A 22691-nucleotide genomic window follows, 5' to 3' on the forward strand; every position below is an offset into this window, starting at 1 on the left:
GGATCATCACTTGCTGGTGTAACAGCAAGCACCTAGAGTGAAATGGCTGCTTTCTTTTTACTGACATGCTGAGGCTCTCTGACCCTAAAGACTAGTGATCTCACCTGCCGTTCTGTTCACTCCCCTTGGAGTTTTCTTTGGGAAATACCAAAAGGAACTGTTATTGTGACTGTATTCCCTAACCTCTGGTTTACCTTGCAAGTACTGAGACACTAATTACTTAGCAGGAGTCGTCACTCTCCTGGAATTCTTGTCTGTCCCGAGTTTTTTCACTGATGCAATTTCAGCAGCTCATTCCTAGTGTAAATCTTTCACAGTAGTGATTTGCACCAGTGTTTGAAGCAATGTAAGCCACACCAGTATGAGATGTGTCCTACAGTATTTTCACGTAAGTTCATTACAGCTTTACAGCTGTATTTATGCACCGATCCCTCCTTCTGTCCCTGTAGCATAGCCAAGCCCTGATTTGCATGAAGTGAAACAGATCGAAGCCATTCCTAAGTTGTGAAGTGTCGGGTCCTGAGATGTCAGGTGCTGGTGTATGATGTGCAGTCTCCTAAGATTCTTGATTGCAGGCAGAGACCTGAGTGAGCGTTGTTAGCAGAATAAGAAGTCTTTTTTTCTGCTAGTCATCGTATGTATTTAAGATGAAGTGCAGACGTTCTGCCTTACACCATCACTGCTTGAGTAGTGGCAGTTGCTCACTCCCAATGGAGAGTTTAGGTTCACCAGTACTTTGTCATAATTTCACTGTTGATTCTGGTTTTAACACTACAGAGCAGTTGATATTCCTCCCTGAATTATGTTACCTACTTGGCTTGTGCTTGCATCTGAGACTTGGTACAATGTTTCATCTTTGTGCTTTTTAATAGGGTGTAAAAAGTTGCATCTCTCCTGTGAGCATGTGAGTAGAAGCTGCATTGATGCCAGCACTGTACTGGTACCAGCAACTTTGAGAGGATGGAGTGTGCAAAACTGGTTACACATCCTGACCTCAGGAGCTTACGTCTGATAGTAACTGTAACCTTATTTTGGCTGGGCAAATTCACACAAATATAAATAATTCTCATCCTCTTTTTTTTTTCCTGCACCCATTTGTGGCAGTACTTGCACTTTGTTTTATAGCCTCCCTTGATCTAGGTTTTTAACAGCCATTACACCTTAAGGAGCCATTTAGATCTGGGATGCATGTGAAAAACTTGACAATTAACCTCCTAGTTTCCTGTTGCTTGGGTTACTCCAGCTCTCTGCAGCTTTTCTTTCCTTGGAGGATGGGATAATCTGTTTAAGTTTTATTTTAGTTATTTATTCCCTGCTCTGTCTGGATGTCAGCATCAGACTTTCTATTTGTATAGAGAAAAAAATTACATGATCTTAGGTTTTAATGTTTTTAAATTCACATGATCCATGTAGAAAAAAGCTGTTGCACACTGTTAGAATAGCCTGTCCTCAGAGTTGCATAGTGACTGAAAATTAAACACAAATATCATTGTTATTTATGGACCAGATGGGCCTTAGACACAGCATTCCTCTGTGCCTGAGCCGCCACTGAAATCTTGCTGGTAAAAACCAAGACATCACCATTTGTGATTAATACTCCTAAAGTTGGGAGATCCATTTTGCACCTTTCAGGGCTCCTTGTGTCTGAGCTCTGTTGGAAGGGCTGCAGCCCTGGGGTGGGGACTTTGCTCTTCTGCAGCAGGCTTACAGGGAGTTTGTGCAGCACTTAAGCCAGAAGACAATTCAGTTTAAAATTCTCTTGCAGTGTATCTCTACTGTGTTCTACTTGTAGAAGACCTAGACACCTCCAAAGATAGTTACAGCAGCTCTTTTTTTGCTGTCTGGAGCAGGACTTTCCTAAACTGCCTGTTTCAGAACTAATGCATTGTGAAGAACTTCAGGGTTTTTTTGTCAAGCTACATAATTGAAACTTTCTTTATATATCCCCCCCAAAGTTGTAGCTGCCTGTTGATGCCACATTTCCCAGCAGCAGAAGAGCCAGTGAAGTTTGGGGTTTTCTTGATTTGTAAGAATTACTTTCTTGTCACGTTCAGGCAAAGTATTTTACCACGCTATTCTGCCTGTGACTGGCCTATTTATAAACATACATTTTGTCGTGGCTGTTATTTTTCACTGAAGTTTTCTAGGGAGGGAAAAAAAATCCACTTCTTGTTGTTCCCTTTCACTGTGGAACTCAGGAAGCGTGGGAGTTTGCCTGCAAAGTTTAGATTCAAACTTTTTGGAAAGTTCAGAGTTTGTTAAAACTCATCATAAAGAGGGACCCGTTTATTTCTGAACCTATACAAAACTTTGGCTGTTTGGTTACAGCTTGCAGCCTGTTTATTTATCATCGGTATTGATGAAGATTCTGTGATGGGCTCTAAGGAAATAATTTTGCTTGTTAACTGTAAGTGTCATTTAACTTCTGATTATCTGGTAGGAGTTGGGGAGACCCACTAAAAACCCTGCTGAGGCTGTTGCTCACAGTAGTAAATAGGAATAATGTTGGGTTGGGGTTTTTTTGCAGGACACTGCACTGTTACTCTTCTCACATGACTTAAATGGATTTCATTACCTTACTGATAAATTGAAGTTCATTAAACCTAAGGAAAGCTTTTCTCAGCAAAACGTTTTTCAGGGAGAACAAACCCAGTGAAACCCTAGGGGTTTTTTGTTCAGACAGAAGTAGTCCTTTCTTTTGTTCTTATACATTCCTTTGGCTTCAGTGTGACTCCAATTAAAGAAACCTACAGAAGCTGCATTTGCTTTGCTGCCTGCATGGCTCTGTAAAACAGATTGCTTTCATCAAAGGGTCATATTGGATTCCCATCACAAAACAGGTTGGAAACATTTTGGAAGTTGCACTGCAGTCACGTCACATACATCCACAGTAATGTTTGCTGTAGCGCACATGCAACTGCCTTCTGGGCTGTTGCCTTCTCAGGGGAAATCTTTGAAACCTTTCTGGACAACTTGACCATGGTTCACCCCCTCTCTCCAGTGCATTGTAGGACTTGTCAGCTCCACATTATGTTCTTGGACATAGATGCTGCTTGACTTGAAAACCACAGGGTTTTCTTGTCCTTCATTTCTTGTCCACTTCTTCCTCTTCTTCTAACCACTGTCTTCCTTCCACTGCACACATGAACTAAAGGACCCCCTGAAACTTTTCACTTAAAAAAGAACTTTTTGTCTTCAGTGAGAATTTTGCTTTAGGTGGAACAGCAGGTCTGAACTGTAGAAAAGTATGTATTGTGAAGTATGTATTAATACCACCTATTGTTAATTCGGTGCCTTTCCCCATTCGACATCTGCCTGTTACCTCATTCTTAGGTGCATTTCCTTTTCAGAGCAGGTTTGCTTTTAGCTCCTTTGCTAAGTCAGCAGAAGCAAAGGAGACTTTGCAGGAATGGCAGCTAATGGTTTGTCTGTTGTGGGTAAACAAACTAGCTATCAGGTTTGGGTATTTTGGTTCCAAGTGACTTTTCTGACTCTTCTTTCCCGACCTGTTTGGTCTGCTTTAATAACTTCAACTCGTAGATGTATCTTGTACATTCAGCAGGTATTTTTTTCTGGAGGAGAGAACTAGTCCATGCAAAAAAAACTCACAGGAGGAAGTCTGACCTTGGGAAGAATTTTTCAGCTGATCTTCAATGACCCTTTACATAATGTTCTTTAACTTGAGGGGGCTTGGTTCTGACTGCTTTTTTTTGCAGTTTTATAGACTAGGTTTATGAACAGAGTACTTAGCATGTAAGTGGTTAATTATCCTCTCCCCTCCTTTTCTTCCTTGGATCATACAGCCGCCAGCCATTAGGAATAAGAACAGTTGCTGTCTCTCCTGTGTGCTGATCCTAGGTGCTAATACCTGAGCTAGCAAGATGCCCAAGTCACCTAGGGAGTCAGGAGAGCAAGCTGTTACCCATGCCAGTGCTGGCAGAAGTCTAGGAAGCTTCAGTGCTTTGTGCAATTTGAGCAGTGGCTGAAACAGGCCTTTCATTTGTACTTCGATCTTTGGCTTTTACTATGGAGCCAGCTCCTTAAAAAGCAGTGAAGATGATGTCTTCCTGTATGCTCTGCCTTGCAATTGCACGGTCTCACCTGGCAGGTTCCTTAAACTTTATCTTGGTATACCGTCCACACAGTTCAGGCTTTTTCTTCTTGCTGCCTTTGTTGTCTGGCCAGTTGGAGACTGTTGTAGCTGAGGCATCACCCTAACTGGAAGGAAAGGAACAGCTGATGCCCAAAGAGTACAGAGTGAGGAGATTTCCCTTCCCGAGATATTTTGGGTGTTTTCATTGGCAAATTTTCTATGCCAAAAGGGGTTTAAGGTTGGGAGATTTTTCCTTTCTTAGTGTTATTTTTGTTCCAGAGTCTGAAGTGCTGTAAACTGTTCCTGCTTCTCCTTCTTGCCTTTTGGCAAACTAACTCACAAATAGTCGTTCAGTTTTCTTAAATGTATTACTGACTGTGGTATGCGAAGAGTTACGTTCTTAGCTGATATAAGTCAGCATAGTTTGCTTAGAGGTACAAGATGGAATTTCTGTACTGTGCCTAAATGATTTAGGGCTTCATGCCAGTTTTAGAAAAAAGCATTGTCGTCTAAGTGTCAGATTTTTAAACGCAGTTGGGCATTTAAGTGTGCGAATAAGCATGGGGCCTGACTGATTTTAATTAAGTGGAATTAAGTGCCGACACTCTTACAAGAAATCCCACCAGACCCCTGATTTTTCTAAGTGTTCTCTTCTTTGCTATGGTACCTACCTGACTTAAGTTCTGAGATTTAATTTTCAGAAACAATGTAAGGTCTCACTACTTAGTTTTCAAAATGAGAATCATCTTTCCATGTTAATTAGATGCTTTTGGAAATGTCATCTAAAGTCTCTTAAACTGAAGGGCTAAAAGTGGCAGTAGGAGAACAGTCCATAATGATGTCATCTCTGCATACCAGAAATGAAAGCAAACAGCAGCATTTCTACCCAATTCATAGTTTTGAATAAAACAAATCTCAAAGTTAAATATCCAGTCTGCAGAGAAGACGAAATCTAATCCCATTTCATAGCCATGCTGTTCAAAGCTAGTGTTAAATTTCAAGTCTTAGAGGGTTTTTTTTCTTTGGAGAAATATGCTCAACACTTGTTTTCTGGAGCTTTTAATTAAAATTTGTCATGCTGTGATAAATTCCTTTAAAAATGTTACAGGCTCTAATCCATGTCAGGGGAAGAGAGAAACAGACAGCTTTCCATTTCAGTGGATTATTGCATTAGGAAAGGACACCGATTCCAGTGAGAACAGCTCTGTAATCTGCGGTGGCAGAAAATACTGTAGAGTATATGCAGTGGTTTTTAAGAACCTGCATCTAATAACCTTCGCACTGTGCAGCCCAGTGTATGTTCCACAGATTAACAGTGAGTTAGACTTGTAGTGATAATAGCTCAGATTTTCTCTCCTTATTTATTTTTATAATTGTAAATGGAAATAATAGGTTTAAGATGTCTGTAATTTAACTGTAATCTTTTTTTATAGTGAAAACATTCCTGACCTGTTACTGCTACCTTCTTTTAATTTTTTTCTTTTAATTAAAAACTTCTCTATCTTATATTTACTGTTGCAGACCAAATTATCTAGTGGACCAGGGTAAGCTTTTCCTAGGACTACATCAGAAAGAAGTAAACAAATAATGTGATTTCATTGATTGCATGGCAGGAGAGGGGCTTTTCAAAAGCACGTGAGGTTCATCTAATTCTGCTGCTATTAACATTAAAGCACCTTTAGGACAGTATGCTGGGCACTATAGAGAGTACAGTACACAAAGGAGTATAGACGAGCTTAACAAAAAGTGAAAAGCATCAGTTTATGCTGTATTGGTCTGACTGTTCTGAGTTAAGGCTGTCATTGAAATCCCTGGACATGCATGACTGCATACTTTGAACCTGTTTTTCACATGCGTAGTGTGCAGTTTTTTAAACAGGGGTGTAAGTCCTCAGCAACTCTGAAATTCACCCCCAATATGCATGGTATTAATTGATGTAGTTTTTCATTGTTGGTATTATAAAGGTTTAATGACATGATAAACCTTGGGCCATGTTTGTCTCGAATTCAGGAGAATATGGATGTTGTGTAACAAGTTTTTGTGAATGTTTTGGGATCCTGGATGTGATGCTTTTGTTATAAAATCCACCTCTGCAGACTGCAAATACCTTCTCTTTTTTTTTTTTTTTTTCTTTTAGTCATCTGCAATTGAATCAGCAAAAAATACAGCTTTTAAACTGAGGAAAGAGTAGGAGCTAAGCTTTGGAAAGGGAGGCTGCATCTTTCCGGGTAAATGACATATGATTCACTAAGTGTGTAAAGCAAGGTGTATAAATTCTCGTGTTTTTTTAAATGTATTAACTGTTGTAAAGTTTGTAAATACCTTTTTAAAATAAATGTAGTTTTTATGAGTGAACCAGTAAAAGAAGAGCATATAAAAGTCTTTCGTACATGGACTACTGAAGTGCGAGTGGAATTACATTCCAACAGTAAGTTTATTCTTGTTTTTTTTAACAAAGTTGTATTACTGTTTTATCCAGAGACTAGTGAGATCAGACACTGCCTTTGTCCAGGCGTTGTCTGCACATGTGAAACAAAAGCTGTCACGTCCAAGTTTTCATTGCAGGACACAAAGCAGACCCTATGCTGCTGAGTCCCAGCCACTGGACTGGAATGTGTTCTCTTCTACGTATAAGCTAGTAATCTACACAACAATTATCTTCTACTCTCTAAATGCAACTTCAGAGCATTTATTCACATAATGCAATCTAAGCAAAGGCCATTTGAAGAGGAATTGATTTTAACATAGCTTTGAAATTTTATTCTGGGTCCATTGTTCCATTCGGCTTTGTGGGTTTAAATCTTCTTTCGTCTAGTTTCTCCTTTCTCCTTCGATCAGACTTTCCTGTAAACACACATCATGTCCTTTTTTTAAAGAGAAGAAATAACTTTGATGATGGAATTTTAAAGCCTGGTCAGATGCTAAAATATTCATATTGTGGTCTCCATTGGAAGGAGGATTAGAATGACATAAATCTGACCCGACATGATCTCTCTGCCACCTGCTCATGGATCTGATCATACAGTATAATGTAACTGACACTTATAATGGCCCTTTTCATCCCAAAGTGCATGACCAACTTTACATCTGTTAATGGGTCCACCACTGTAGCAGTTCTTGGAGTACAACCCAACAGCTGTCGAACACTACACTTTGACAGTAGTTTAGGACAAGAAGCATGAACTTGCACAAAGCATCAGTATGAGGAGTGTCTCTGTGAGCTTAAGCAGTTGACCAAAAGACCAGAAACAAGAAAGCGGTGCTTGCAAAGGTATTACAGGGTCGTTACGGAGTAGCACAGTTGCCCTGTTACCATTCTCTGTGTACCTTAGTACTGTTCAAATGGAAACCATGTTACTGTGTCACATCCTGCTGGATCTGGTCTCCTACTTGAGTATTTATTTGTGTTCTCACCTCAGTTGAAAGCCTGAGGTGTTTTGGATAGATGCGCTGTCTGTTTTTTTTTTTCCCTTATGTGTCTTAGCTAGGTGTATTTTTGTTTGTGCTCACTACCAGCTTTTCCAGGAAATGATGAAGATAATTTGAAAAGTTTTTCCATGGCGTGAACCATTTCCAGACACCTCCCCTTTGATTGCATAATATTCCTGTAGCAACTCCAGGAATGTGTTACATTGGAAAAGCTGCATCTGTAAAAAGTTTGATTTGTTTTCAATGTCATTAGGCAGCTAGAAATAAGAAAGCCACATAGTTCAGACTGTGCTACAGGAATAAGACATGCAAACCAAGTGTTTGATGCAGAGGCGTAGAAGTTTTTACACTTGTGTGCAAGATTACCAGCAGTTTCTGAGCAAACCTAAGAAAGGGGCGGGGGGCTTCAGCTCTGCAAAGAAAGGCCAGGTTTCCCTCAGTGAGCAAGAAGTAGCAAGTACTCATTTCAAATATCCTGATAATTATTCTGGGGTCTTTTCCTGCCTGACACAGTCTCTTGCAGTAAAAAAAAAAAGGTCTAAGCATATTAAGTTACTGTTGCTGGCTCTTCATTCTGCAAGTAGTGCTGTTGGAAGCCAGAGTCATGGACAAAGATTCCATTTTATGTTCAGTACAAATAGGGTTAAAAATGACCTAAAAAAAATTTTTTTTAGGTAGTTTCTGCGTGAAAATCCAATGGAAGTTAGACTGACCTGTCTGTGTTACTGAGTTTGTGAGCCTTTATTCAAGCCAGGTTCCTCAGTGAAAGGCTAGAGTGCATACTTGAAACTTTTGGTCTTGGCTTCAAAAATGAAGTACAGATTGAGTGTTTCAACTTTTAGGACAGCTCAGAGACTTCCCAGAAAGTGGTGACCATCTGGTCTGATCAAGGTGTTGCTATATTAATTAAAGAGCACATTTTTGCTTGAGAGTATTCTTTCTATGGCAGTTAGTTTGTATGTGAAGTCTGTGCTGTCACTGCCTTAGAGCATCTAATGGAAAATACATTTCCCAGTCTAGGGACATTGGGAGCAGCAGCTTCCATATGGCTTGATCCTTCAGCTGGCAAAGTGTGCCTTTGAAGTTAAGCATCTGTGAATGCTGCATAGATTTGTATTAAGGTAGAATGTGTTTGACTTTATTTTGTTTTTAATTTAGTGAGTAATGACATTGCTACAACGGGAGCATAAGAATAATGTAGTCCTGTCCTAGGACTGTAACTCTGAGGTACCTGAGAATGATGCAGATAATAAGGGCAGGGCCAGTATTGCCACATGTGAACTGAATTTACATGCCTCCTCCTCTACCACCTATTTTTCTCTTCCCTCCATGTACTTTCCCAGCCTGGACCGGTCCCTTAATTTTCCCATGGTGATAAAAGCAAAAACATGTTACTTACCATGGCTTCCTTCAGATCACTGAACCTGGAATGCTGATACGAGCCTGGGCATTCAGTCTTCTGCACTTCTCCTAATTTTTCCATTTCATTTGCAATCTGAATTGGGAAGTGATAACAGTCTTCATGAAAGGAGATTTTTCTGTTAAAGCGATGCTGCCCTAGTTACTGATGAAGATGAAACTGTTCCACTGCACAACTTAAATTCACCTCTTTCTCAGGTGCTATCTTGTGCTGCAGCAGACTTAAAATCAGGATGCTAGAACTGCTGTTACGAGGGACTACACATGAAGTATTAGAAAGGATGGGAAAACCACTGGTGGACAGAACCTTCCTCATCTGCTTTGTCATTTAATTGCTTACTGTCTAATCGGTTACCACATGACAGCTGCCCATTGCCACATTCTCAGTGAAGTGGATGAATGTTGTCATAAAACAGTTCCTCAGAGTATTGGCTGAAATTTAGGGAGATGATGAAATCATGTTTAACCTGGAACTCAAAACTTCCATCTCTCCTTTAAAGCAGGCTGCCAAAGCTCTCTGTCTGCAATAGACAGCACTGTTCTTTATGCAAGCTGTCAAATGTCATCTTGCCCTAATGCCATTTACTTTCTAATTACTACTTTTAAAAAATGTGTGTGTGTATATACATATGTATGTATGTTTGCGAGGAAAGAGAGATACGCATATACAGTAAAGCCTATGTCGGCCCTTTTTTGCCTGCATCTTTTACGGATCCTAGCTAAAACAACAGGGTTGGTTTACAGTCTAGAACATACCTCTTGAAATGATTCTACCAGGTTTTCAGCGTTCCTTTTTCCTCCTGGTTGCAGGCCGTAAGACCAGTGTTGAGCCAAGCAGATTTCCACAGACATGACAAACAGGAGGACACTGACAAAGATCTTCCTGGACTTCTCCATCCTGTGAGAGAACAAAACATCTTTCTGATCATAGTGACATCATAGCTCCATTTTTAGCTTATAGAATTATGAAAAAAATGTTACATTTCTGGATCTCTAATTCTGATCTTCTGCACCCCAGTGGCATTGTGCCTATGTGTAAGCCACAGCTGGATTTTGAGCCTCTCAAAGTGTGGATTAACTCACTATAAAGAGATTTAGCATCTGAAGAATTTGGGTGATGAGCTAAATTAGGATTTTTGAACACTCTCTCAGCGTTTTAGGAATGTCTAGACCTCAAAGGTTCCATGAAAGTCCCTGTTGATATTTTACAGATGTATTCAGTTTAGCCTATTTCTGTTCTAATATCCCTGCTCCTTACAGAGCACTCTTTGCAGTCTCTTCTAATGCAACTTTCTTCTAATACAAGCATCTGTAAGCACTGAATAAGTAAAAAGGGAATACGGTATGTTGTTCAAGCACATTACCTGCTTGCTGAAAGAGGTCGCAGAATAACTCCAACTCTTCCCCGTTTGAAAATGTCCTGCAAGTATACTTGTCACCTCACTTTTTATATACAACCACCCCAACACTAAACCTTTCACAGCAGGTAACTTTATCTAATTCTATCTCACAGGCTGCAATTTTGTTCTTAAAAGTGCTGTAATGCAGCAAAAGTAAAGCACATAATTGGAACACCCCTGGTGTAGCTATTAAATTCAGCTGTTTTCTCTAAGAGCCATGAAAGTAACAGCCTTTCTTTTAAGAGGCTATAAATCTGACATTCAAACCTGGCTGACTGCTGTTGCCTTGTGGAAAATACACAATCCTTTTTTCAGTGACTAATAATTTTTAAGTAAAAGTTCTTGGGTGAGTTTGAATTTGTTGAGAGGGGCTTACAGGAGTTTAAATGGATGAGGAATTCAGCTTAGTCTCTGTATATCAAGCATGAAGGAAACAGTCCTTCGGTGCATGAACAAGAGCCTATGATTGCACAAGTGCACAGAGCATTTTGCATGCTCCTTTCAAAGTCCTCCTCCTTAATGTTTAAATTAAAGTGCCTTGATATTCTTTGCTCTGTATAATGCAAAGTAGTATTAAACTGATCAAATGGACAAGTATATTAGATTGTAAACAGACTTTGTCACAAGGGAATCTCTTTCGTGAATAGGACTCCCAGACACTGCTGTTATTTTGGATTTTTGTATGTACGTGTGTGTGTATGTATGCATATTCTTCATTCTTGGGAGTTTATGCACTGCAGTTTTATAAAGAAGTTGATAGCTATTTGAATGCAGGAGTTAAATTCAGTAATTTTGATTACAGAAATCTAATTTTTTTTTTAATCCACCTGGCAGCTATTTTGACTTGCTATGCATTGTTTTATGTGCAATTGAATATATTGTGTTTAGTGTTCTTCAAACATCCTCTCTTCCTGCTCCCATGACCTTTTTGAGATTAATGGCTTAAAAATAATAAGTAAATAATTTAAGGAGGATTTAGTGGCTCTAGCAAAGAGTAATTCTTCCTGCTCTAATGCTCCTCCTACTCATGGCAAGAGTAGCCAACATCTAACTTCAGCTGATAAACTGATCAAGCTGTGAAAATAGTTTGTTTCAGTGGGAGAAACATTACCTTGGCGTAGGCACATCAGAAGGGAGATTTTCCTGTAACAGTGTTTTAAGACTCCTTTCTTTCCTGATGAGCCTAGCGAAAATTAAGGTTATTTAAAGGTAAATAGATTTTGTTCATCCTGAGGGATGACATTTAAAGAGAGAAGGGGACCTGCTTAGCCCAATAATTGCACCTCTTACTAACCCACCATTTTAAGCTAGGTCTAATGACAGCCTACCCTTAACATCTCTCAACACCTATGTTTCTCCACAGGTTTCTGTTATAGCTACAAAGCTGACCTACCGAAGTACGTCAGAAAGGGCACGTAACTGCACTGGTTAGTGAGCTGTGCCGTGTCTTCTCTTAAACTCTAGCCCATGGTCGTAAGTTACTTAAAGGAGTTGGGAGGTTAAAAAAAAGATTACAGCTGGTTTTGTTTGCCCACAAATACTTTTATGGGCCTGTGTAACAGAAACCAACAAAATACTCTGGTTTTGGCAGAGGCAGTCTGAATGCAAGTCTGATCCAAGGTCTGGGAGTGCTTCGGTCTGGGCTTGTCAGGCAGGTGCCAGCTTTGTGCTCTCAAAAAAGGCAAAGTATGAAGCTGGGATTTTATCATGTGACCTCTCTTTAGTTTTCAGACTGTCATGGTTTAACCTTCAAGTAAGTGCACTAGTTTTCCTCTTCTGGGGAGACAAATCTTAATGCCTGCCAGGGCTGTTAAGTACCTACCTGGAAGTCAAGGACTTGTCAGGAAAACCTGTGTTTGTGGATTCCCATTCCAGGAATCAAGACCTCTCTTTTATCAGAAGTGTTGGAAAGGCATATCCCAACCTATTGAGTCTCTTGGGCTTTTTAGACAGCATTCCTAATTCAAAGAATTGTACTCAAGGTGAGAAACTGAAGAAATATTTTTTCCAATTCTGTTCTCAGGGTGCTCTACAGCACTTATGCTGTATTTGTATTATCACTGTTGTGCCACAGAGTTTATTAGACTGAAATCTAAAGACCAAAGAAGTCAAGGACAGTTGGGTTTTTTTTCCTCCAGAAGTGCTTTAGCACTTCCTTATTAAGTAAGACAATTTAGCTGCTTGTGCTGTGTGATGATAATCTCTAATGTGGAGCATTTTAAATAGTGCACATACCTATGTAAATTGTGGTTAATGACTTCTGACTCCAAATTATTTTATTAAGCAAATATGAAGGGTGGGGACAAAGAAAAGCTGAAAAGTGTTGCAGATGAATGACAAGTCAAAAAAACCCCATGAAAGTTCTCAAACGGCGTGTATCAGAAACATTGCAGCAATCCCCACAGCACAAGGTACACTTACTTGTTTTTCTAGCAGTTAAGCTTTATGCTTGAAAGCAAAATTTTTTTTGCTTTCTGCCATAGTGCAAATTGCCTATGCAGAAGGAAGGACATCTAAAACTCAGTCTTCTCATAAAGTAAGCACTTAAGCATGGATAACTGCTAGTTTACAACAAGTAGTCCATTTGAGAAAGCACTGGTTACATACAAGTCCAGGCTAAGGTGACACTCAAGGTCTCACCGAAGGCAAAACCAACTTTAGCTACAATATTTTTAAGTTTCTATATGAGGAACTATCAAGTTAAAAGTTGCACTCTTCTAACTTGCTGTCCTTCCCATATAAGTCAGGTAAGATTGAGATTGTTTTTCTAAATTAAGACAACCAAGACATTTCCATATTTCACACTTTTATTAATGCAATTTAAATTAGGCTGGAACCTGCAATTTCTGAATAGGCCACTTTGGGCTATTCGTACAGCTTTGTCATAGCAAAAGAGGTACCTTAAATTCATCTGTGAATGAATGATGCCACATGCTGTGATTATTCAAAACATAGTGCTTCAGTGAAAGTTCAAATATATTTTATACACAGTGATTATGAAAATAGATTTTTTCCATACAATATTTTACTTCTGCCAGCTACAAAATATGATAAAGAAAAATAATTCATTTATTTCTCTAGCTCTAGGAATCTTATTCTACTGCAACATATACATCACTCTCAATGAAAGCGATGAGGTGGGAGAAAGGACTCCGAAATCATGCTGAAATATTTCCCTTGAATCTATAGGTGTATTTTACCAAGGATATGGCATTGTCCTAGAGTCAGATCAAGAGGCCTGGGAATCTGGAGGAAATAAAATCCCAATTCTGAACCACATGGCTGTGGGATTTTGAGTCCCAGAAGTTCATGTCATATGCCTGAGTCAACGCAACTTGAAAATAAGGGAGAATCCTGCAGTTCCCCCCAAACAAATCATACACTGGTCCTGAACTGATCTTTCTAGATTGATGGCAAAGCAGCATTTTCATAACAACTACTGAGACAACAAGACTTCTGTTCAGAGGGCAGGAAATCTGCACTGCAAGTAAAAGACAACCAACCCACTGAAGTAACTGTGGAACTCAAACTACTGCTAACAGTGTCACATTCTCTAAGTTTTAGGATACATTGGTTCTTAACTTCCAGTAATAGCTGTACTTCCTTAGATTCAAGGTTAGTTTTAACTTTGGGGTGTTTAAAGTAAGCATCTGAGGTAAGAGTTCTTGATGCACCTTTTTTTTTTTTTTGGTATAGTTTCTTCATGTGCTTTTTGATTGTGTATAAAATCAATGTTGTGTTATATGAGAACTAGATTGATACTACAGCGGAAACAGCTTATTAAATGAAGTGCACCACCACTTAAAGAGATGCTGTGAGGCTTTCTGCACTGCAGAAGTCACATAGTTCCCTACTTGCTCACAGGTAAAGCAGTTGTGGAAAGGGCACTTTGCCCTACGCAAGATGCTTTTACAGCCACTTGAAGCAGGCCCAAAGTGGAATACTAAGATCTGTCTGGGAAAAGGATTATGCCCATGCTTTCAAGGATTCAGTGTACACAAGTATTTGCATAGTACATTGAGGGGAAACAGGTGCCATTTATTCATATACTGGAGTAATGATGGGAGGACGGAGCACGTGCTGTGGCCCCAATGCCTATCTCTACTTTGGTGACAGTATTGTATTTTCCTATGTACATTTAATTCACAAAGAATGAAAAATCTACAGGTACTCCAGTTTGGAGTAGTTAGGACATTTGAAAGCAAAAGAATTTTTCTTACCAGAGGTGATTGATAGTGCAATTTCACACTGATTTGGAAAGGATTAAATAAGACATCCAATTTCTGAACAAGGATGTTTTAGCTAGAACTAAGTCTGCTGTGTAGGTAGATCCCTTCAGTGGAAGCAGCTTCCACTGTGCATTTTAGAAGATCATAAAGCTGTTCTATACCTGCACTCAAAGTACTACAAGGCAATATATTACCTATGATGACAGTTAACTACTGTTTTCACCTCAGAAGAAAAGAGTACCTGAAAACATCCTGTGGACATTGTCTAAACCACATCTGCCATTTAATACACTGTGCATGAATGAAGACACTAACTGTAAATACACTAGTCTAACTGTAAACCTGAAATTTGTTGCTACTATACATGAATAACATTTTCTATTCATATTGCAGCTACAGATTTAATAAATAGATTTGCATATATTGTGCTTTATAAATTAAAATGCATTCCAAAGTGAGGCAATGCTAAACAATCAATCTATTTAACTCCCCCCTCCCCCCAAAACAGGCCACACATTCTGGTTCTAGAACCAGCCCGCTTCCTCACTCTGTTCACAAAGGTAGAAGCAGCATCTGTTTCTACCTCTTAAACAAAAGCTCCCTCCCCCAAAAGTGATCAAAGAAGAGTTTACTTAGGCACTACCGCAAATGTAAGTTGTCTAATAACCATTACTTCTAACTTAATAAGGGGAGGAGGTGAAGAAAGTCACAATAAATGTTTGGATTCCTTCCTCTTCAGCATATTCTCTTCCCTATCTGACGCTCTGAGACATGTGCAAAGGTGTCAGCATCTCTTCAAAGATAGCTCCTTTTACATTAGATCCCCTCAAATTAGCTTCTTGTAGATCACAACCTGATAGATCACAATTCTAAAGGGTAAAAGAAAAATAAATGTTAATTGAATATACCCAGAACTTAGTTCGAAACTTTACCTTAACTACATTTATACAGAAACCACATATACTTCCATAAATTTTAGCATAAACTTCTAGTCTATCACTCTAAACTAGAGCTTTAGTCACTTCTTGTTAGAGAGAAGTTCCTTTCGCAGTAACAGCTGGATCTATTTTTAAGCTCTTAGACTTACTCTCTTTACATCAAATTATCTTCCAGGAGTTACTAATGCTTGCTGAACAAAGCTAGAAAGAAGCCACCTCTTGCAATCTCACCAGACATTACTCTGAATACTTCCCTAGTACTTCAGGAAGAACAGCCATGTACACTTGCAAAATGAGCTAGTTTGTCATTCTAACCAATGGAGACTGCAGTGTATCACATGCCACGGAGTCAGGTAAGACTCCATCACTACTCTACAAATGATGTCCCAGGATCAAAAAAAAACCCCAAACCCACAAACCCAGGCAACTGCATTTCTCTTCAGTTCTTCCATGATGGCATGATCTCACACTAAGTTAAGTTTAGCATATTTCTGTGCATCACTTTTGAGATGATATAAGCCATTCCTGTGGCTTTGAGGTCCTGGCAAATCCAAGACTTTAGACTTGCCTTCCAAACTGAGGCTAGAATGAGATGTGGTTCCTTAGATCATCCATAACTCACTAAGACTGAAAAAAGACTAGTTCACTCTGTCTAGTTTGAAGCTGCAGAACTCAGCCAAAAGCCAGCAATCCCCAAAATTTTATCAGTTGACTAGTTAGTGTATAAAACGATTCATAACTCACTTCCAAATCAGTTCCTGCCAAAGTTGCTCCTCTAAGATTACAGTTTTTTAGTTTTGCATTTTTCAGCGTTGCAACCCTTAGATTAATTCCTGTCATTTGACTGCCTTCCATGTCAACACCTTTCAGGTTAGCACCTAAAACACATAAAAAATAGTCTTAAGAGGAAATACAGTCAGAAACACAGTAGCTCCAGAATGGTGCTTCTTCAGAGACATCGAAATTGGTAGAGGTCAAGGTAGAACTTGGAATTTAATGATTATATGGTCACACACTCAGGCCGGTGTTTCTGGCCTCTTCTCAAAAACATGGATTGCACAAACCACAGCTAAACCTTTCACAGGCCATATAGATTTACAAACACATGGTTCAGTTTCCACAGAGCACCTAACAGGCAAAAACTTCTTACCTTCCAAATTAGCTTTAAGGCCTGATGGATCTTCAAAATTGCACCCTTTTAGAGATGCTCCTTCTGCGTTGGAACACAGCATCTTTACCCCTTGAAGGTTTGCACACTAATAGAGATAGACATTGCACTTAGGAATCTCACTGACAAGATGAACAATACCAAAAATGATCAGAGTATAGTTTTCATTTCTGTTTTGGAATCCTATTAAAGCACAACAGCCTTGTTACTCTGAGGAAGTCTAAGAACTTGCTATAGTATTACTTCTCTATCATCAGGAAGGCAGCTAGTTCTCACCCACTGCCCTTTTTTTCCTTTTTTTTTATTTAAGATAGCTTCAAAAAGCCTTTGAAGTCATCCAGCTAGAACAACTGCAGAAAATGTTGAAGAACTACATGTTTTACACTTATCTGCTTGTTCCAATTCTTCTTCCCTTAAAGTAACTAAAGAATAGCCCAGACCTTCCGATACGCAACAATTCTTACATCAAGCACTGATCCAGAGAGGTCAGCTCTTTCAAGGTTTGCACAGCACAGGTTGGCATGTGCTAGGTTGCAACGGCTTAGGTTAGCCATCTTGAAGTTTATGTATCGAAGATCTAGGCGTGAAAGATCTGCTCCACTGAAATTGAGACCCTAAAAGCAAAACAATAAACCCCAAAAAGTTACAGAAGATGAGGTGTAGCTCTGAACACAAAACAGTTAAGAGAATCATGTATATGGACATGTGTATATAAATATATACAGAGATACAGATACATACACACACACAAGACCATCTATTCTACTACATAAGACTAATGAAATGTAAATGCAAAGTTATCAAGCATTGTCCTTGGTTATGCTAGTGCATTTTACATCTAAATAGAATAGCTTAAAAAATTGTTCCTCCAGGGAACATTCAACCTAAAGAAGGAAAGCAGCCCAAGCAGCGCGCTTGAATTTCTTGTTAAGGTCACTCTGCCGCAGCTTGGAATCAAAACTCAATTAAAAAGCCAGGGAGGGGGGGAGCACAAGTTGTTTGAATTTCATGTTGTCACATGATGCTGCAGGATATTTCACCACCAGACACTGACACTACATAGTAAGACAAAGTCTGCATTTTCGCACCTGACATCGCAGCTCAGACTTGGTTGGGGTTGCCAGTAGGAATCGGACAAACTCCTTCCGAGAGATAGGAGAATGATCCTCAGCTGGCTGTGAATTCTGTTGAGAGAGTTGTTTAAAAGCTAATACAGATAGGACTAAATTATATATTGCCTGGAAGAATAGGACATGTGCATTCACATATTAAAGAAAACAGATTACCTTAATAGCTATTTCTAGATGTTCAATTAGTGAATCGATACCAAAAAACCTGGCTTCTTCCAAAACACCTAACAAGACAAAGCAGTATTTGTTATTAACAGGGAGTTGTTAAACAAGAGGGCACTCTTCTTCCCTTACTGGAGAAGGCAGTGTATAGCCACACCAAGAGCATGCCAGAAAGTTTGGATTAATCCATCCTTACTATTGGAGGAGCATCAATTCAATCGACTTTCCGTACTTGTTATACCTTTTATACATTTTACTTACACTAATGAAGATGAATAGATCACTTGTTGAAGTTTAAGGAGTCTCAAAGAAATGCATAAACTAATAAAACTGACAACCACATACATTATATTAGATGTAACTGTATAGAGGACAAGCAAGCTTGCTTGCAGCTAAAAGGAAAAAATAACTCAAAACGGATGTTTCCAATACCAGTATTAGGTTAAAGATACCAAATCCAGAATTATGGCCAGATATTAATCCAGTAGGGAGAATTTTTAATGCTCTCAAGATAAGTTTGAACAGTGTATCTTCATTAAACCAAGCATGTGGAATTGCAGTGCTTGAGAATAAATTCACCAAAGAAAAATCCCAAACATTTAGATGAGTATACAGAAGTCCCACTGACTTTACCATGTTTACCTGAGGGCAAAGTTTAACTTCTAAAGAGTAATAATTTAGGAGATGTCATACAGGTAATACCTACCTAGCAAATTAATGCCATCATTTACAATGAGCTGTCCGTGACGCAAATAGTTCAAAATTGGCTCAAAATACTCTGGACTGCGGTCAATTAGGAATGCTCCTCTATGATCTTGCTTGTTTCCCCAAGCATCTGTTTCCACAACATATATATAATTAAATTTGATATATTAATAGAAGAGCATTTGCTTCAGTTTCAGATTTTTACTACCAAAGGGTACTGGATTATGAAACATTCCACTTGAAAGGGCGTTTCTTGGAGAAAAGGAAGAAAAGAAGGGGGTAGGGGGAAATCACCTTAAAACGAGCTCACTCCTGCTATAACTAAAACATTTTATCACATACATAAGAAACATTGCTAGAATAAAAGCAGCATTAAGATTTTAGTTTCCTAAAAGCTGTCTCGTACAGTGTTTGCCCACTGATTCTGTTGACAAAACTGAGCAAGATGCACCGATAAGATGAAAATCTACAAAGACCCCAAAATATTAACTATGGATGAAATTATATTTTCAGTTTGTGAGACAATAAGCATTACATGGGCAATGGAGAAATAAACAATTATTGAAAAAATGATTATACATTCTACTTTGATACTTTAACATACTTTTGATATTTTAACATATGAACAAGAGTCTCAACTTGATAGTGCCTTTTGCCTACTTTGCTGATTTGTTAGCTTAAAAAATAAAGTTTACTTCTATATACTAACCTTTATCTTTAAACATGTGGGCCAACATACTGTCAGGTTCTTTATTAACCAAAGTGCTCCTAGAAAACAAGGCAGTGCAATTTTATTTTTACATGGAATGTTTTCCTCAAGAAGACAAACTTGCTGGCTGGAGTGTATTTTCTGCCCTTGGTGTGTGATATGCATTCCAACAGCTACAGCACTGTACTGATTTAATTTCATATAGTGTGATAACAAAATACATTTTGGACCTGAGGTATTGTAAAGGTATTTTAAATACTAAGCACTTAGTTAACTGAAATATTCCAAGGAGAAATCTAGGCCTGTTCAGGCTTTTCGCCAGTTTTACATCATATGTAAACTGTTTAAGAATTAATTTGTTGCAAAATTGTGATAGCAAATACAAAATACAGAGAAAGCTGCAGAAGTCAAAGGCCTCCTACTCCACAGTAAGTTATTTTTCTAGCTCTTTTGCAAGAGCATCTGAAGCCTCACCCACTCAATGTACACTACCAGCTGCCATAACTACTGAAATCAAGCCCTTTAAGAACAAAACCAACTAGCTGCATTTTTACCGTGTAGTGGTGAAGTATCGGCCTCCAACATTGAGTGTTAACCAATCGGTGTGTGACCCTGTTAGTTCTTCATGAGGTCTCCCATCAGCCTGAGGATCTACACAGATGTGAAAGACACAGTAATTATTAGAAAAATTGTGAATATTTCTGAATCCTCCATGTAGTAAGAGGTATCTTCTAAAAACACCAGAAAATAAAATTTTAGATTTACATTAAAGCGAAACACAACCTCTTTCCATTAAACAGAAGGTTAAACATAAGAATTACAGAGACTTACCAATGAATGGTTCCCCTTCACAGACAAACAAAACATCATCATCCCTGAAAGGGGAAGGGATAGGGGGAAGAGAAGGAGGGGGAAAAAAAAAATTAATCATAATTTTTTGTTCATCTAATTGACAGTGGGGACCCCTCCTGATTAGTTTCAGGTAAATGATAATCAGTTGCCATTAGTTAGAACTTCAATATCTTATTTTTATCTTAATTTTGCAGGTTCCAGTGGATTGACTTCACTAGAGATGTTATCTGTATCGACCAGGTAGGGATCACTTCTGTTACTCAAGCAGTTTAGTTTTACAAAAGAGTTGCTTTTCTCCCTGCTCGGGGAGTATTCTATGAAGCCAAAGCAACGCTAGAGTTTGTCTCCTTTTCAAAATCCTCATCTGGGTGCTGACTAGAATAGTGGGATTTTCCTGGTACGTGCATTGCACTGTGAATCAACACAGGAGGCTGTTAAAAGGCATAAAATGCAGCTTGTATCAAGTTCTGATTCATCAAGATAGAAATGCTTTGAAGTTCAAAAGACAGTATTATTTTTCCTTGAGGCATGAAAGCACCTTTGGGCATACTGGATGGCAATGATTACATCTGTTCTTAAGGAAAGAGCTGGTTATTGATTAAGGTCAGAGGATTAATAGGCTAGTAAGTCTCTTAATCCACATCCATGATTTGACTTTTATTGGATAAGCCTTACCTAATCAAAGCGATATCATCAATGAGTCCACCTTTTCCATTGTAAACACTGGTCGCTTTTATTCCAAGCTTATTACTAGCCACAGACAGCAAATCTGATAAAGTCCCATATACAGCCACAACCTGTGGAGGAGAGAGGCAGCTATAGGCACTGGTTTCTGCCATTTCAGACTTAGTACCAGGGCCATCAATATCTTCTTACGGGGGGAGGAAGGTAGCTGCGGTTCTTTACTAAAAAAGCAACCGAAAAGATCAACTTCGATGTTAGAAACGTAGCTGCCTTAAAACAGGGTGACTCGCACATCTCTCGCTCAAGACTCATCGTACTGACGTGGCGGCAGCAGTGGAAGGATAAGTGTTGGTACTATCAAGAATAGTACGATTCAATTATTTATTTCTCTAAAGAAATAGTGCTATGTGTTCTGTTCCAAGTTTTTCCCGAATTTATTTCCCTCTCTAAAACCAAAGGTTAAGCTACTGCCAAATTTACCGTCTTCACTCCAGAGATGCGGATGGGAAAAATCAGGGGTCACGGACAGCCCTTACAGCTGCATCGCACGGCCTTCTCCCATGCTAGCTGTGCACTGGCTGGGCCTAGAAATCTGTTTTCACTCTGGAAACGTAACTACATGGGTTTTAAACAAGCGAGCGGAGTTTAAACAGTTTTATTGATCGGCTAGCCAGCAGAAAGCGCGCAACGCGGCGCTAGGCAGAGACCTGACACCCTGCGGGATTCAATTTACGTGCTTCCCGCCGTTACCGAGGGCAGGTACGGCAGGACCCGAATTAACAACGACGGCGGGAAGGTGACTTTTAACAGCGAGAAGTCCTCGGCTCGTCGCGACTCGCCGGCAGAAACGCCGGCAGCCGCTGGCTCTATTTTCCGGTGAGCTGACACCCTCCCCGCAGGGCCCTGGGAGGTTTGCGGGCACTTCGGCGGCCCGGGGACCGGCACCCCGAGGCCGGCGGGACCCCCCCTTCCTCCTCCTCCTCCTCCCTGCCCGCCCCTCACCTTCCCGTTCCGGGGGCTGCCGTTAACGAACAGCGTGACCCGCCTCATGCTGCTGCGGTGGCGGCGGCGGCGGCAGCCCCACTCCTCCTGCCGAACCCGGAAGGTAGCGCTCGTTGACCGACATGAGTCACGGCCAATAGGCGGCCGAGACCGGCGTCCAATAAGAAACGCGCTTCGCCGGAGGGGTGGGGCAAGAAGGGGGTGGGAGGGTTGGGCGGGGAAATGGCGGCCGAGCGGCGGGCCGGCAGCGGCGGTGCCGGTAGCCAATCAAGGGAGGGATAAAGCCCTGCATTAGCATAAAGCAGGAGTTGAAGTAGAGTCGCCCTTGATTGGTGCGGCCCGTCACGTGGGCGCGGTTCGTTGAATGGACCGGTTTGGTGGTTTGTTGGTTTTTTTGGTTTGTTTTTTTTTTTCAAAATGGTACTGCTGCGCGTGAGCAACGGTTTTTGATCCCTCCGCGCGCAGCGAGCCAAAGAGTCCCCCGTCCTCCCTGAAATCTCTGCCGTTCGCCGGGGAGGGGGGGGCACGGGACCGGCTCTCACGGTCCGTTTTCCTTCCCTGCGCTCTTTAGCCGTGATTCCCGGTGACCGGTGGGCTCGAGGGGCGAAGGCGCGGAGGAATACGCGGTGAGGCGGCCCGGTTTGAATGCGGGAGGCGGGTACGGCGCCGGTGGCTGTGGGGAAGCGCTGGGGCGGGTGTGAGGGCGGAGGTTCGCGGTAAGGTGGGGTGCGGCGGGGAGAGGGGGTGGCTGGGGGGAGTTGGAGTGCATTG

At 40.3% G+C, this 22691-nt stretch overlaps 3 protein-coding genes across 4 annotated transcripts in view; 1 reads left to right on the forward strand and 2 right to left on the reverse strand.

Moving 5' to 3' along the window:
- Nucleotides 1–6762: 6762 nt before the first annotated feature.
- On the reverse strand, nt 6763–10357 carry GNRH1 (gonadotropin-releasing hormone 1 (luteinizing-releasing hormone)). Its single transcript, XM_010562822.1, has 4 exons — nt 10306–10357; nt 9698–9839; nt 8922–9017; nt 6763–6937 (listed from the first exon to the last, which is right to left on the reverse strand). Exons 2-4 carry the CDS (start codon nt 9836–9838, stop codon nt 6905–6907), a joined length of 270 nt encoding a protein of 89 aa, XP_010561124.1. The 5' UTR covers nt 9839; nt 10306–10357; the 3' UTR covers nt 6763–6904.
- A 2926-nt stretch (nt 10358–13283) lies between these two features.
- Nucleotides 13284–22024, reverse strand: KCTD9 (potassium channel tetramerization domain containing 9). Of its 2 annotated transcripts, XM_010562823.1 has the most exons (12): nt 21921–22024; nt 20910–21031; nt 20214–20257; nt 19937–20033; nt 19383–19441; nt 18675–18803; nt 17963–18030; nt 17765–17860; nt 17141–17290; nt 16659–16764; nt 16253–16386; nt 13284–15439 (listed from the first exon to the last, which is right to left on the reverse strand). In XM_010562823.1, exons 1-12 carry the CDS (start codon nt 21966–21968, stop codon nt 15323–15325), a joined length of 1170 nt encoding a protein of 389 aa, XP_010561125.1. In that variant the 5' UTR covers nt 21969–22024; the 3' UTR covers nt 13284–15322. The 2 variants fall into 2 exon arrangements, with proteins under 2 accessions (XP_010561125.1, XP_010561126.1); XM_010562824.1 differs by lacking the exon at nt 18675–18803 and having other exon boundaries at nt 21921–22002.
- A 498-nt stretch (nt 22025–22522) lies between these two features.
- The window catches only part of CDCA2 (cell division cycle associated 2), a 12606-nt gene continuing 12437 nt past the window's right edge, over nt 22523–22691 (forward strand). The window contains exon 1 of the mRNA XM_010562825.1: nt 22523–22578. The gene's annotated coding sequence lies outside the window, so the exon portion shown is untranslated. The remainder of the gene's footprint in view (nt 22579–22691) is intronic.

This window comes from Haliaeetus leucocephalus, unplaced genomic scaffold, assembly GCF_000737465.1.
Source record: "Haliaeetus leucocephalus isolate CR32 unplaced genomic scaffold, Haliaeetus_leucocephalus-4.0 Scaffold162, whole genome shotgun sequence".
Lineage (NCBI taxonomy): Eukaryota > Metazoa > Chordata > Aves > Accipitriformes > Accipitridae > Haliaeetus > Haliaeetus leucocephalus.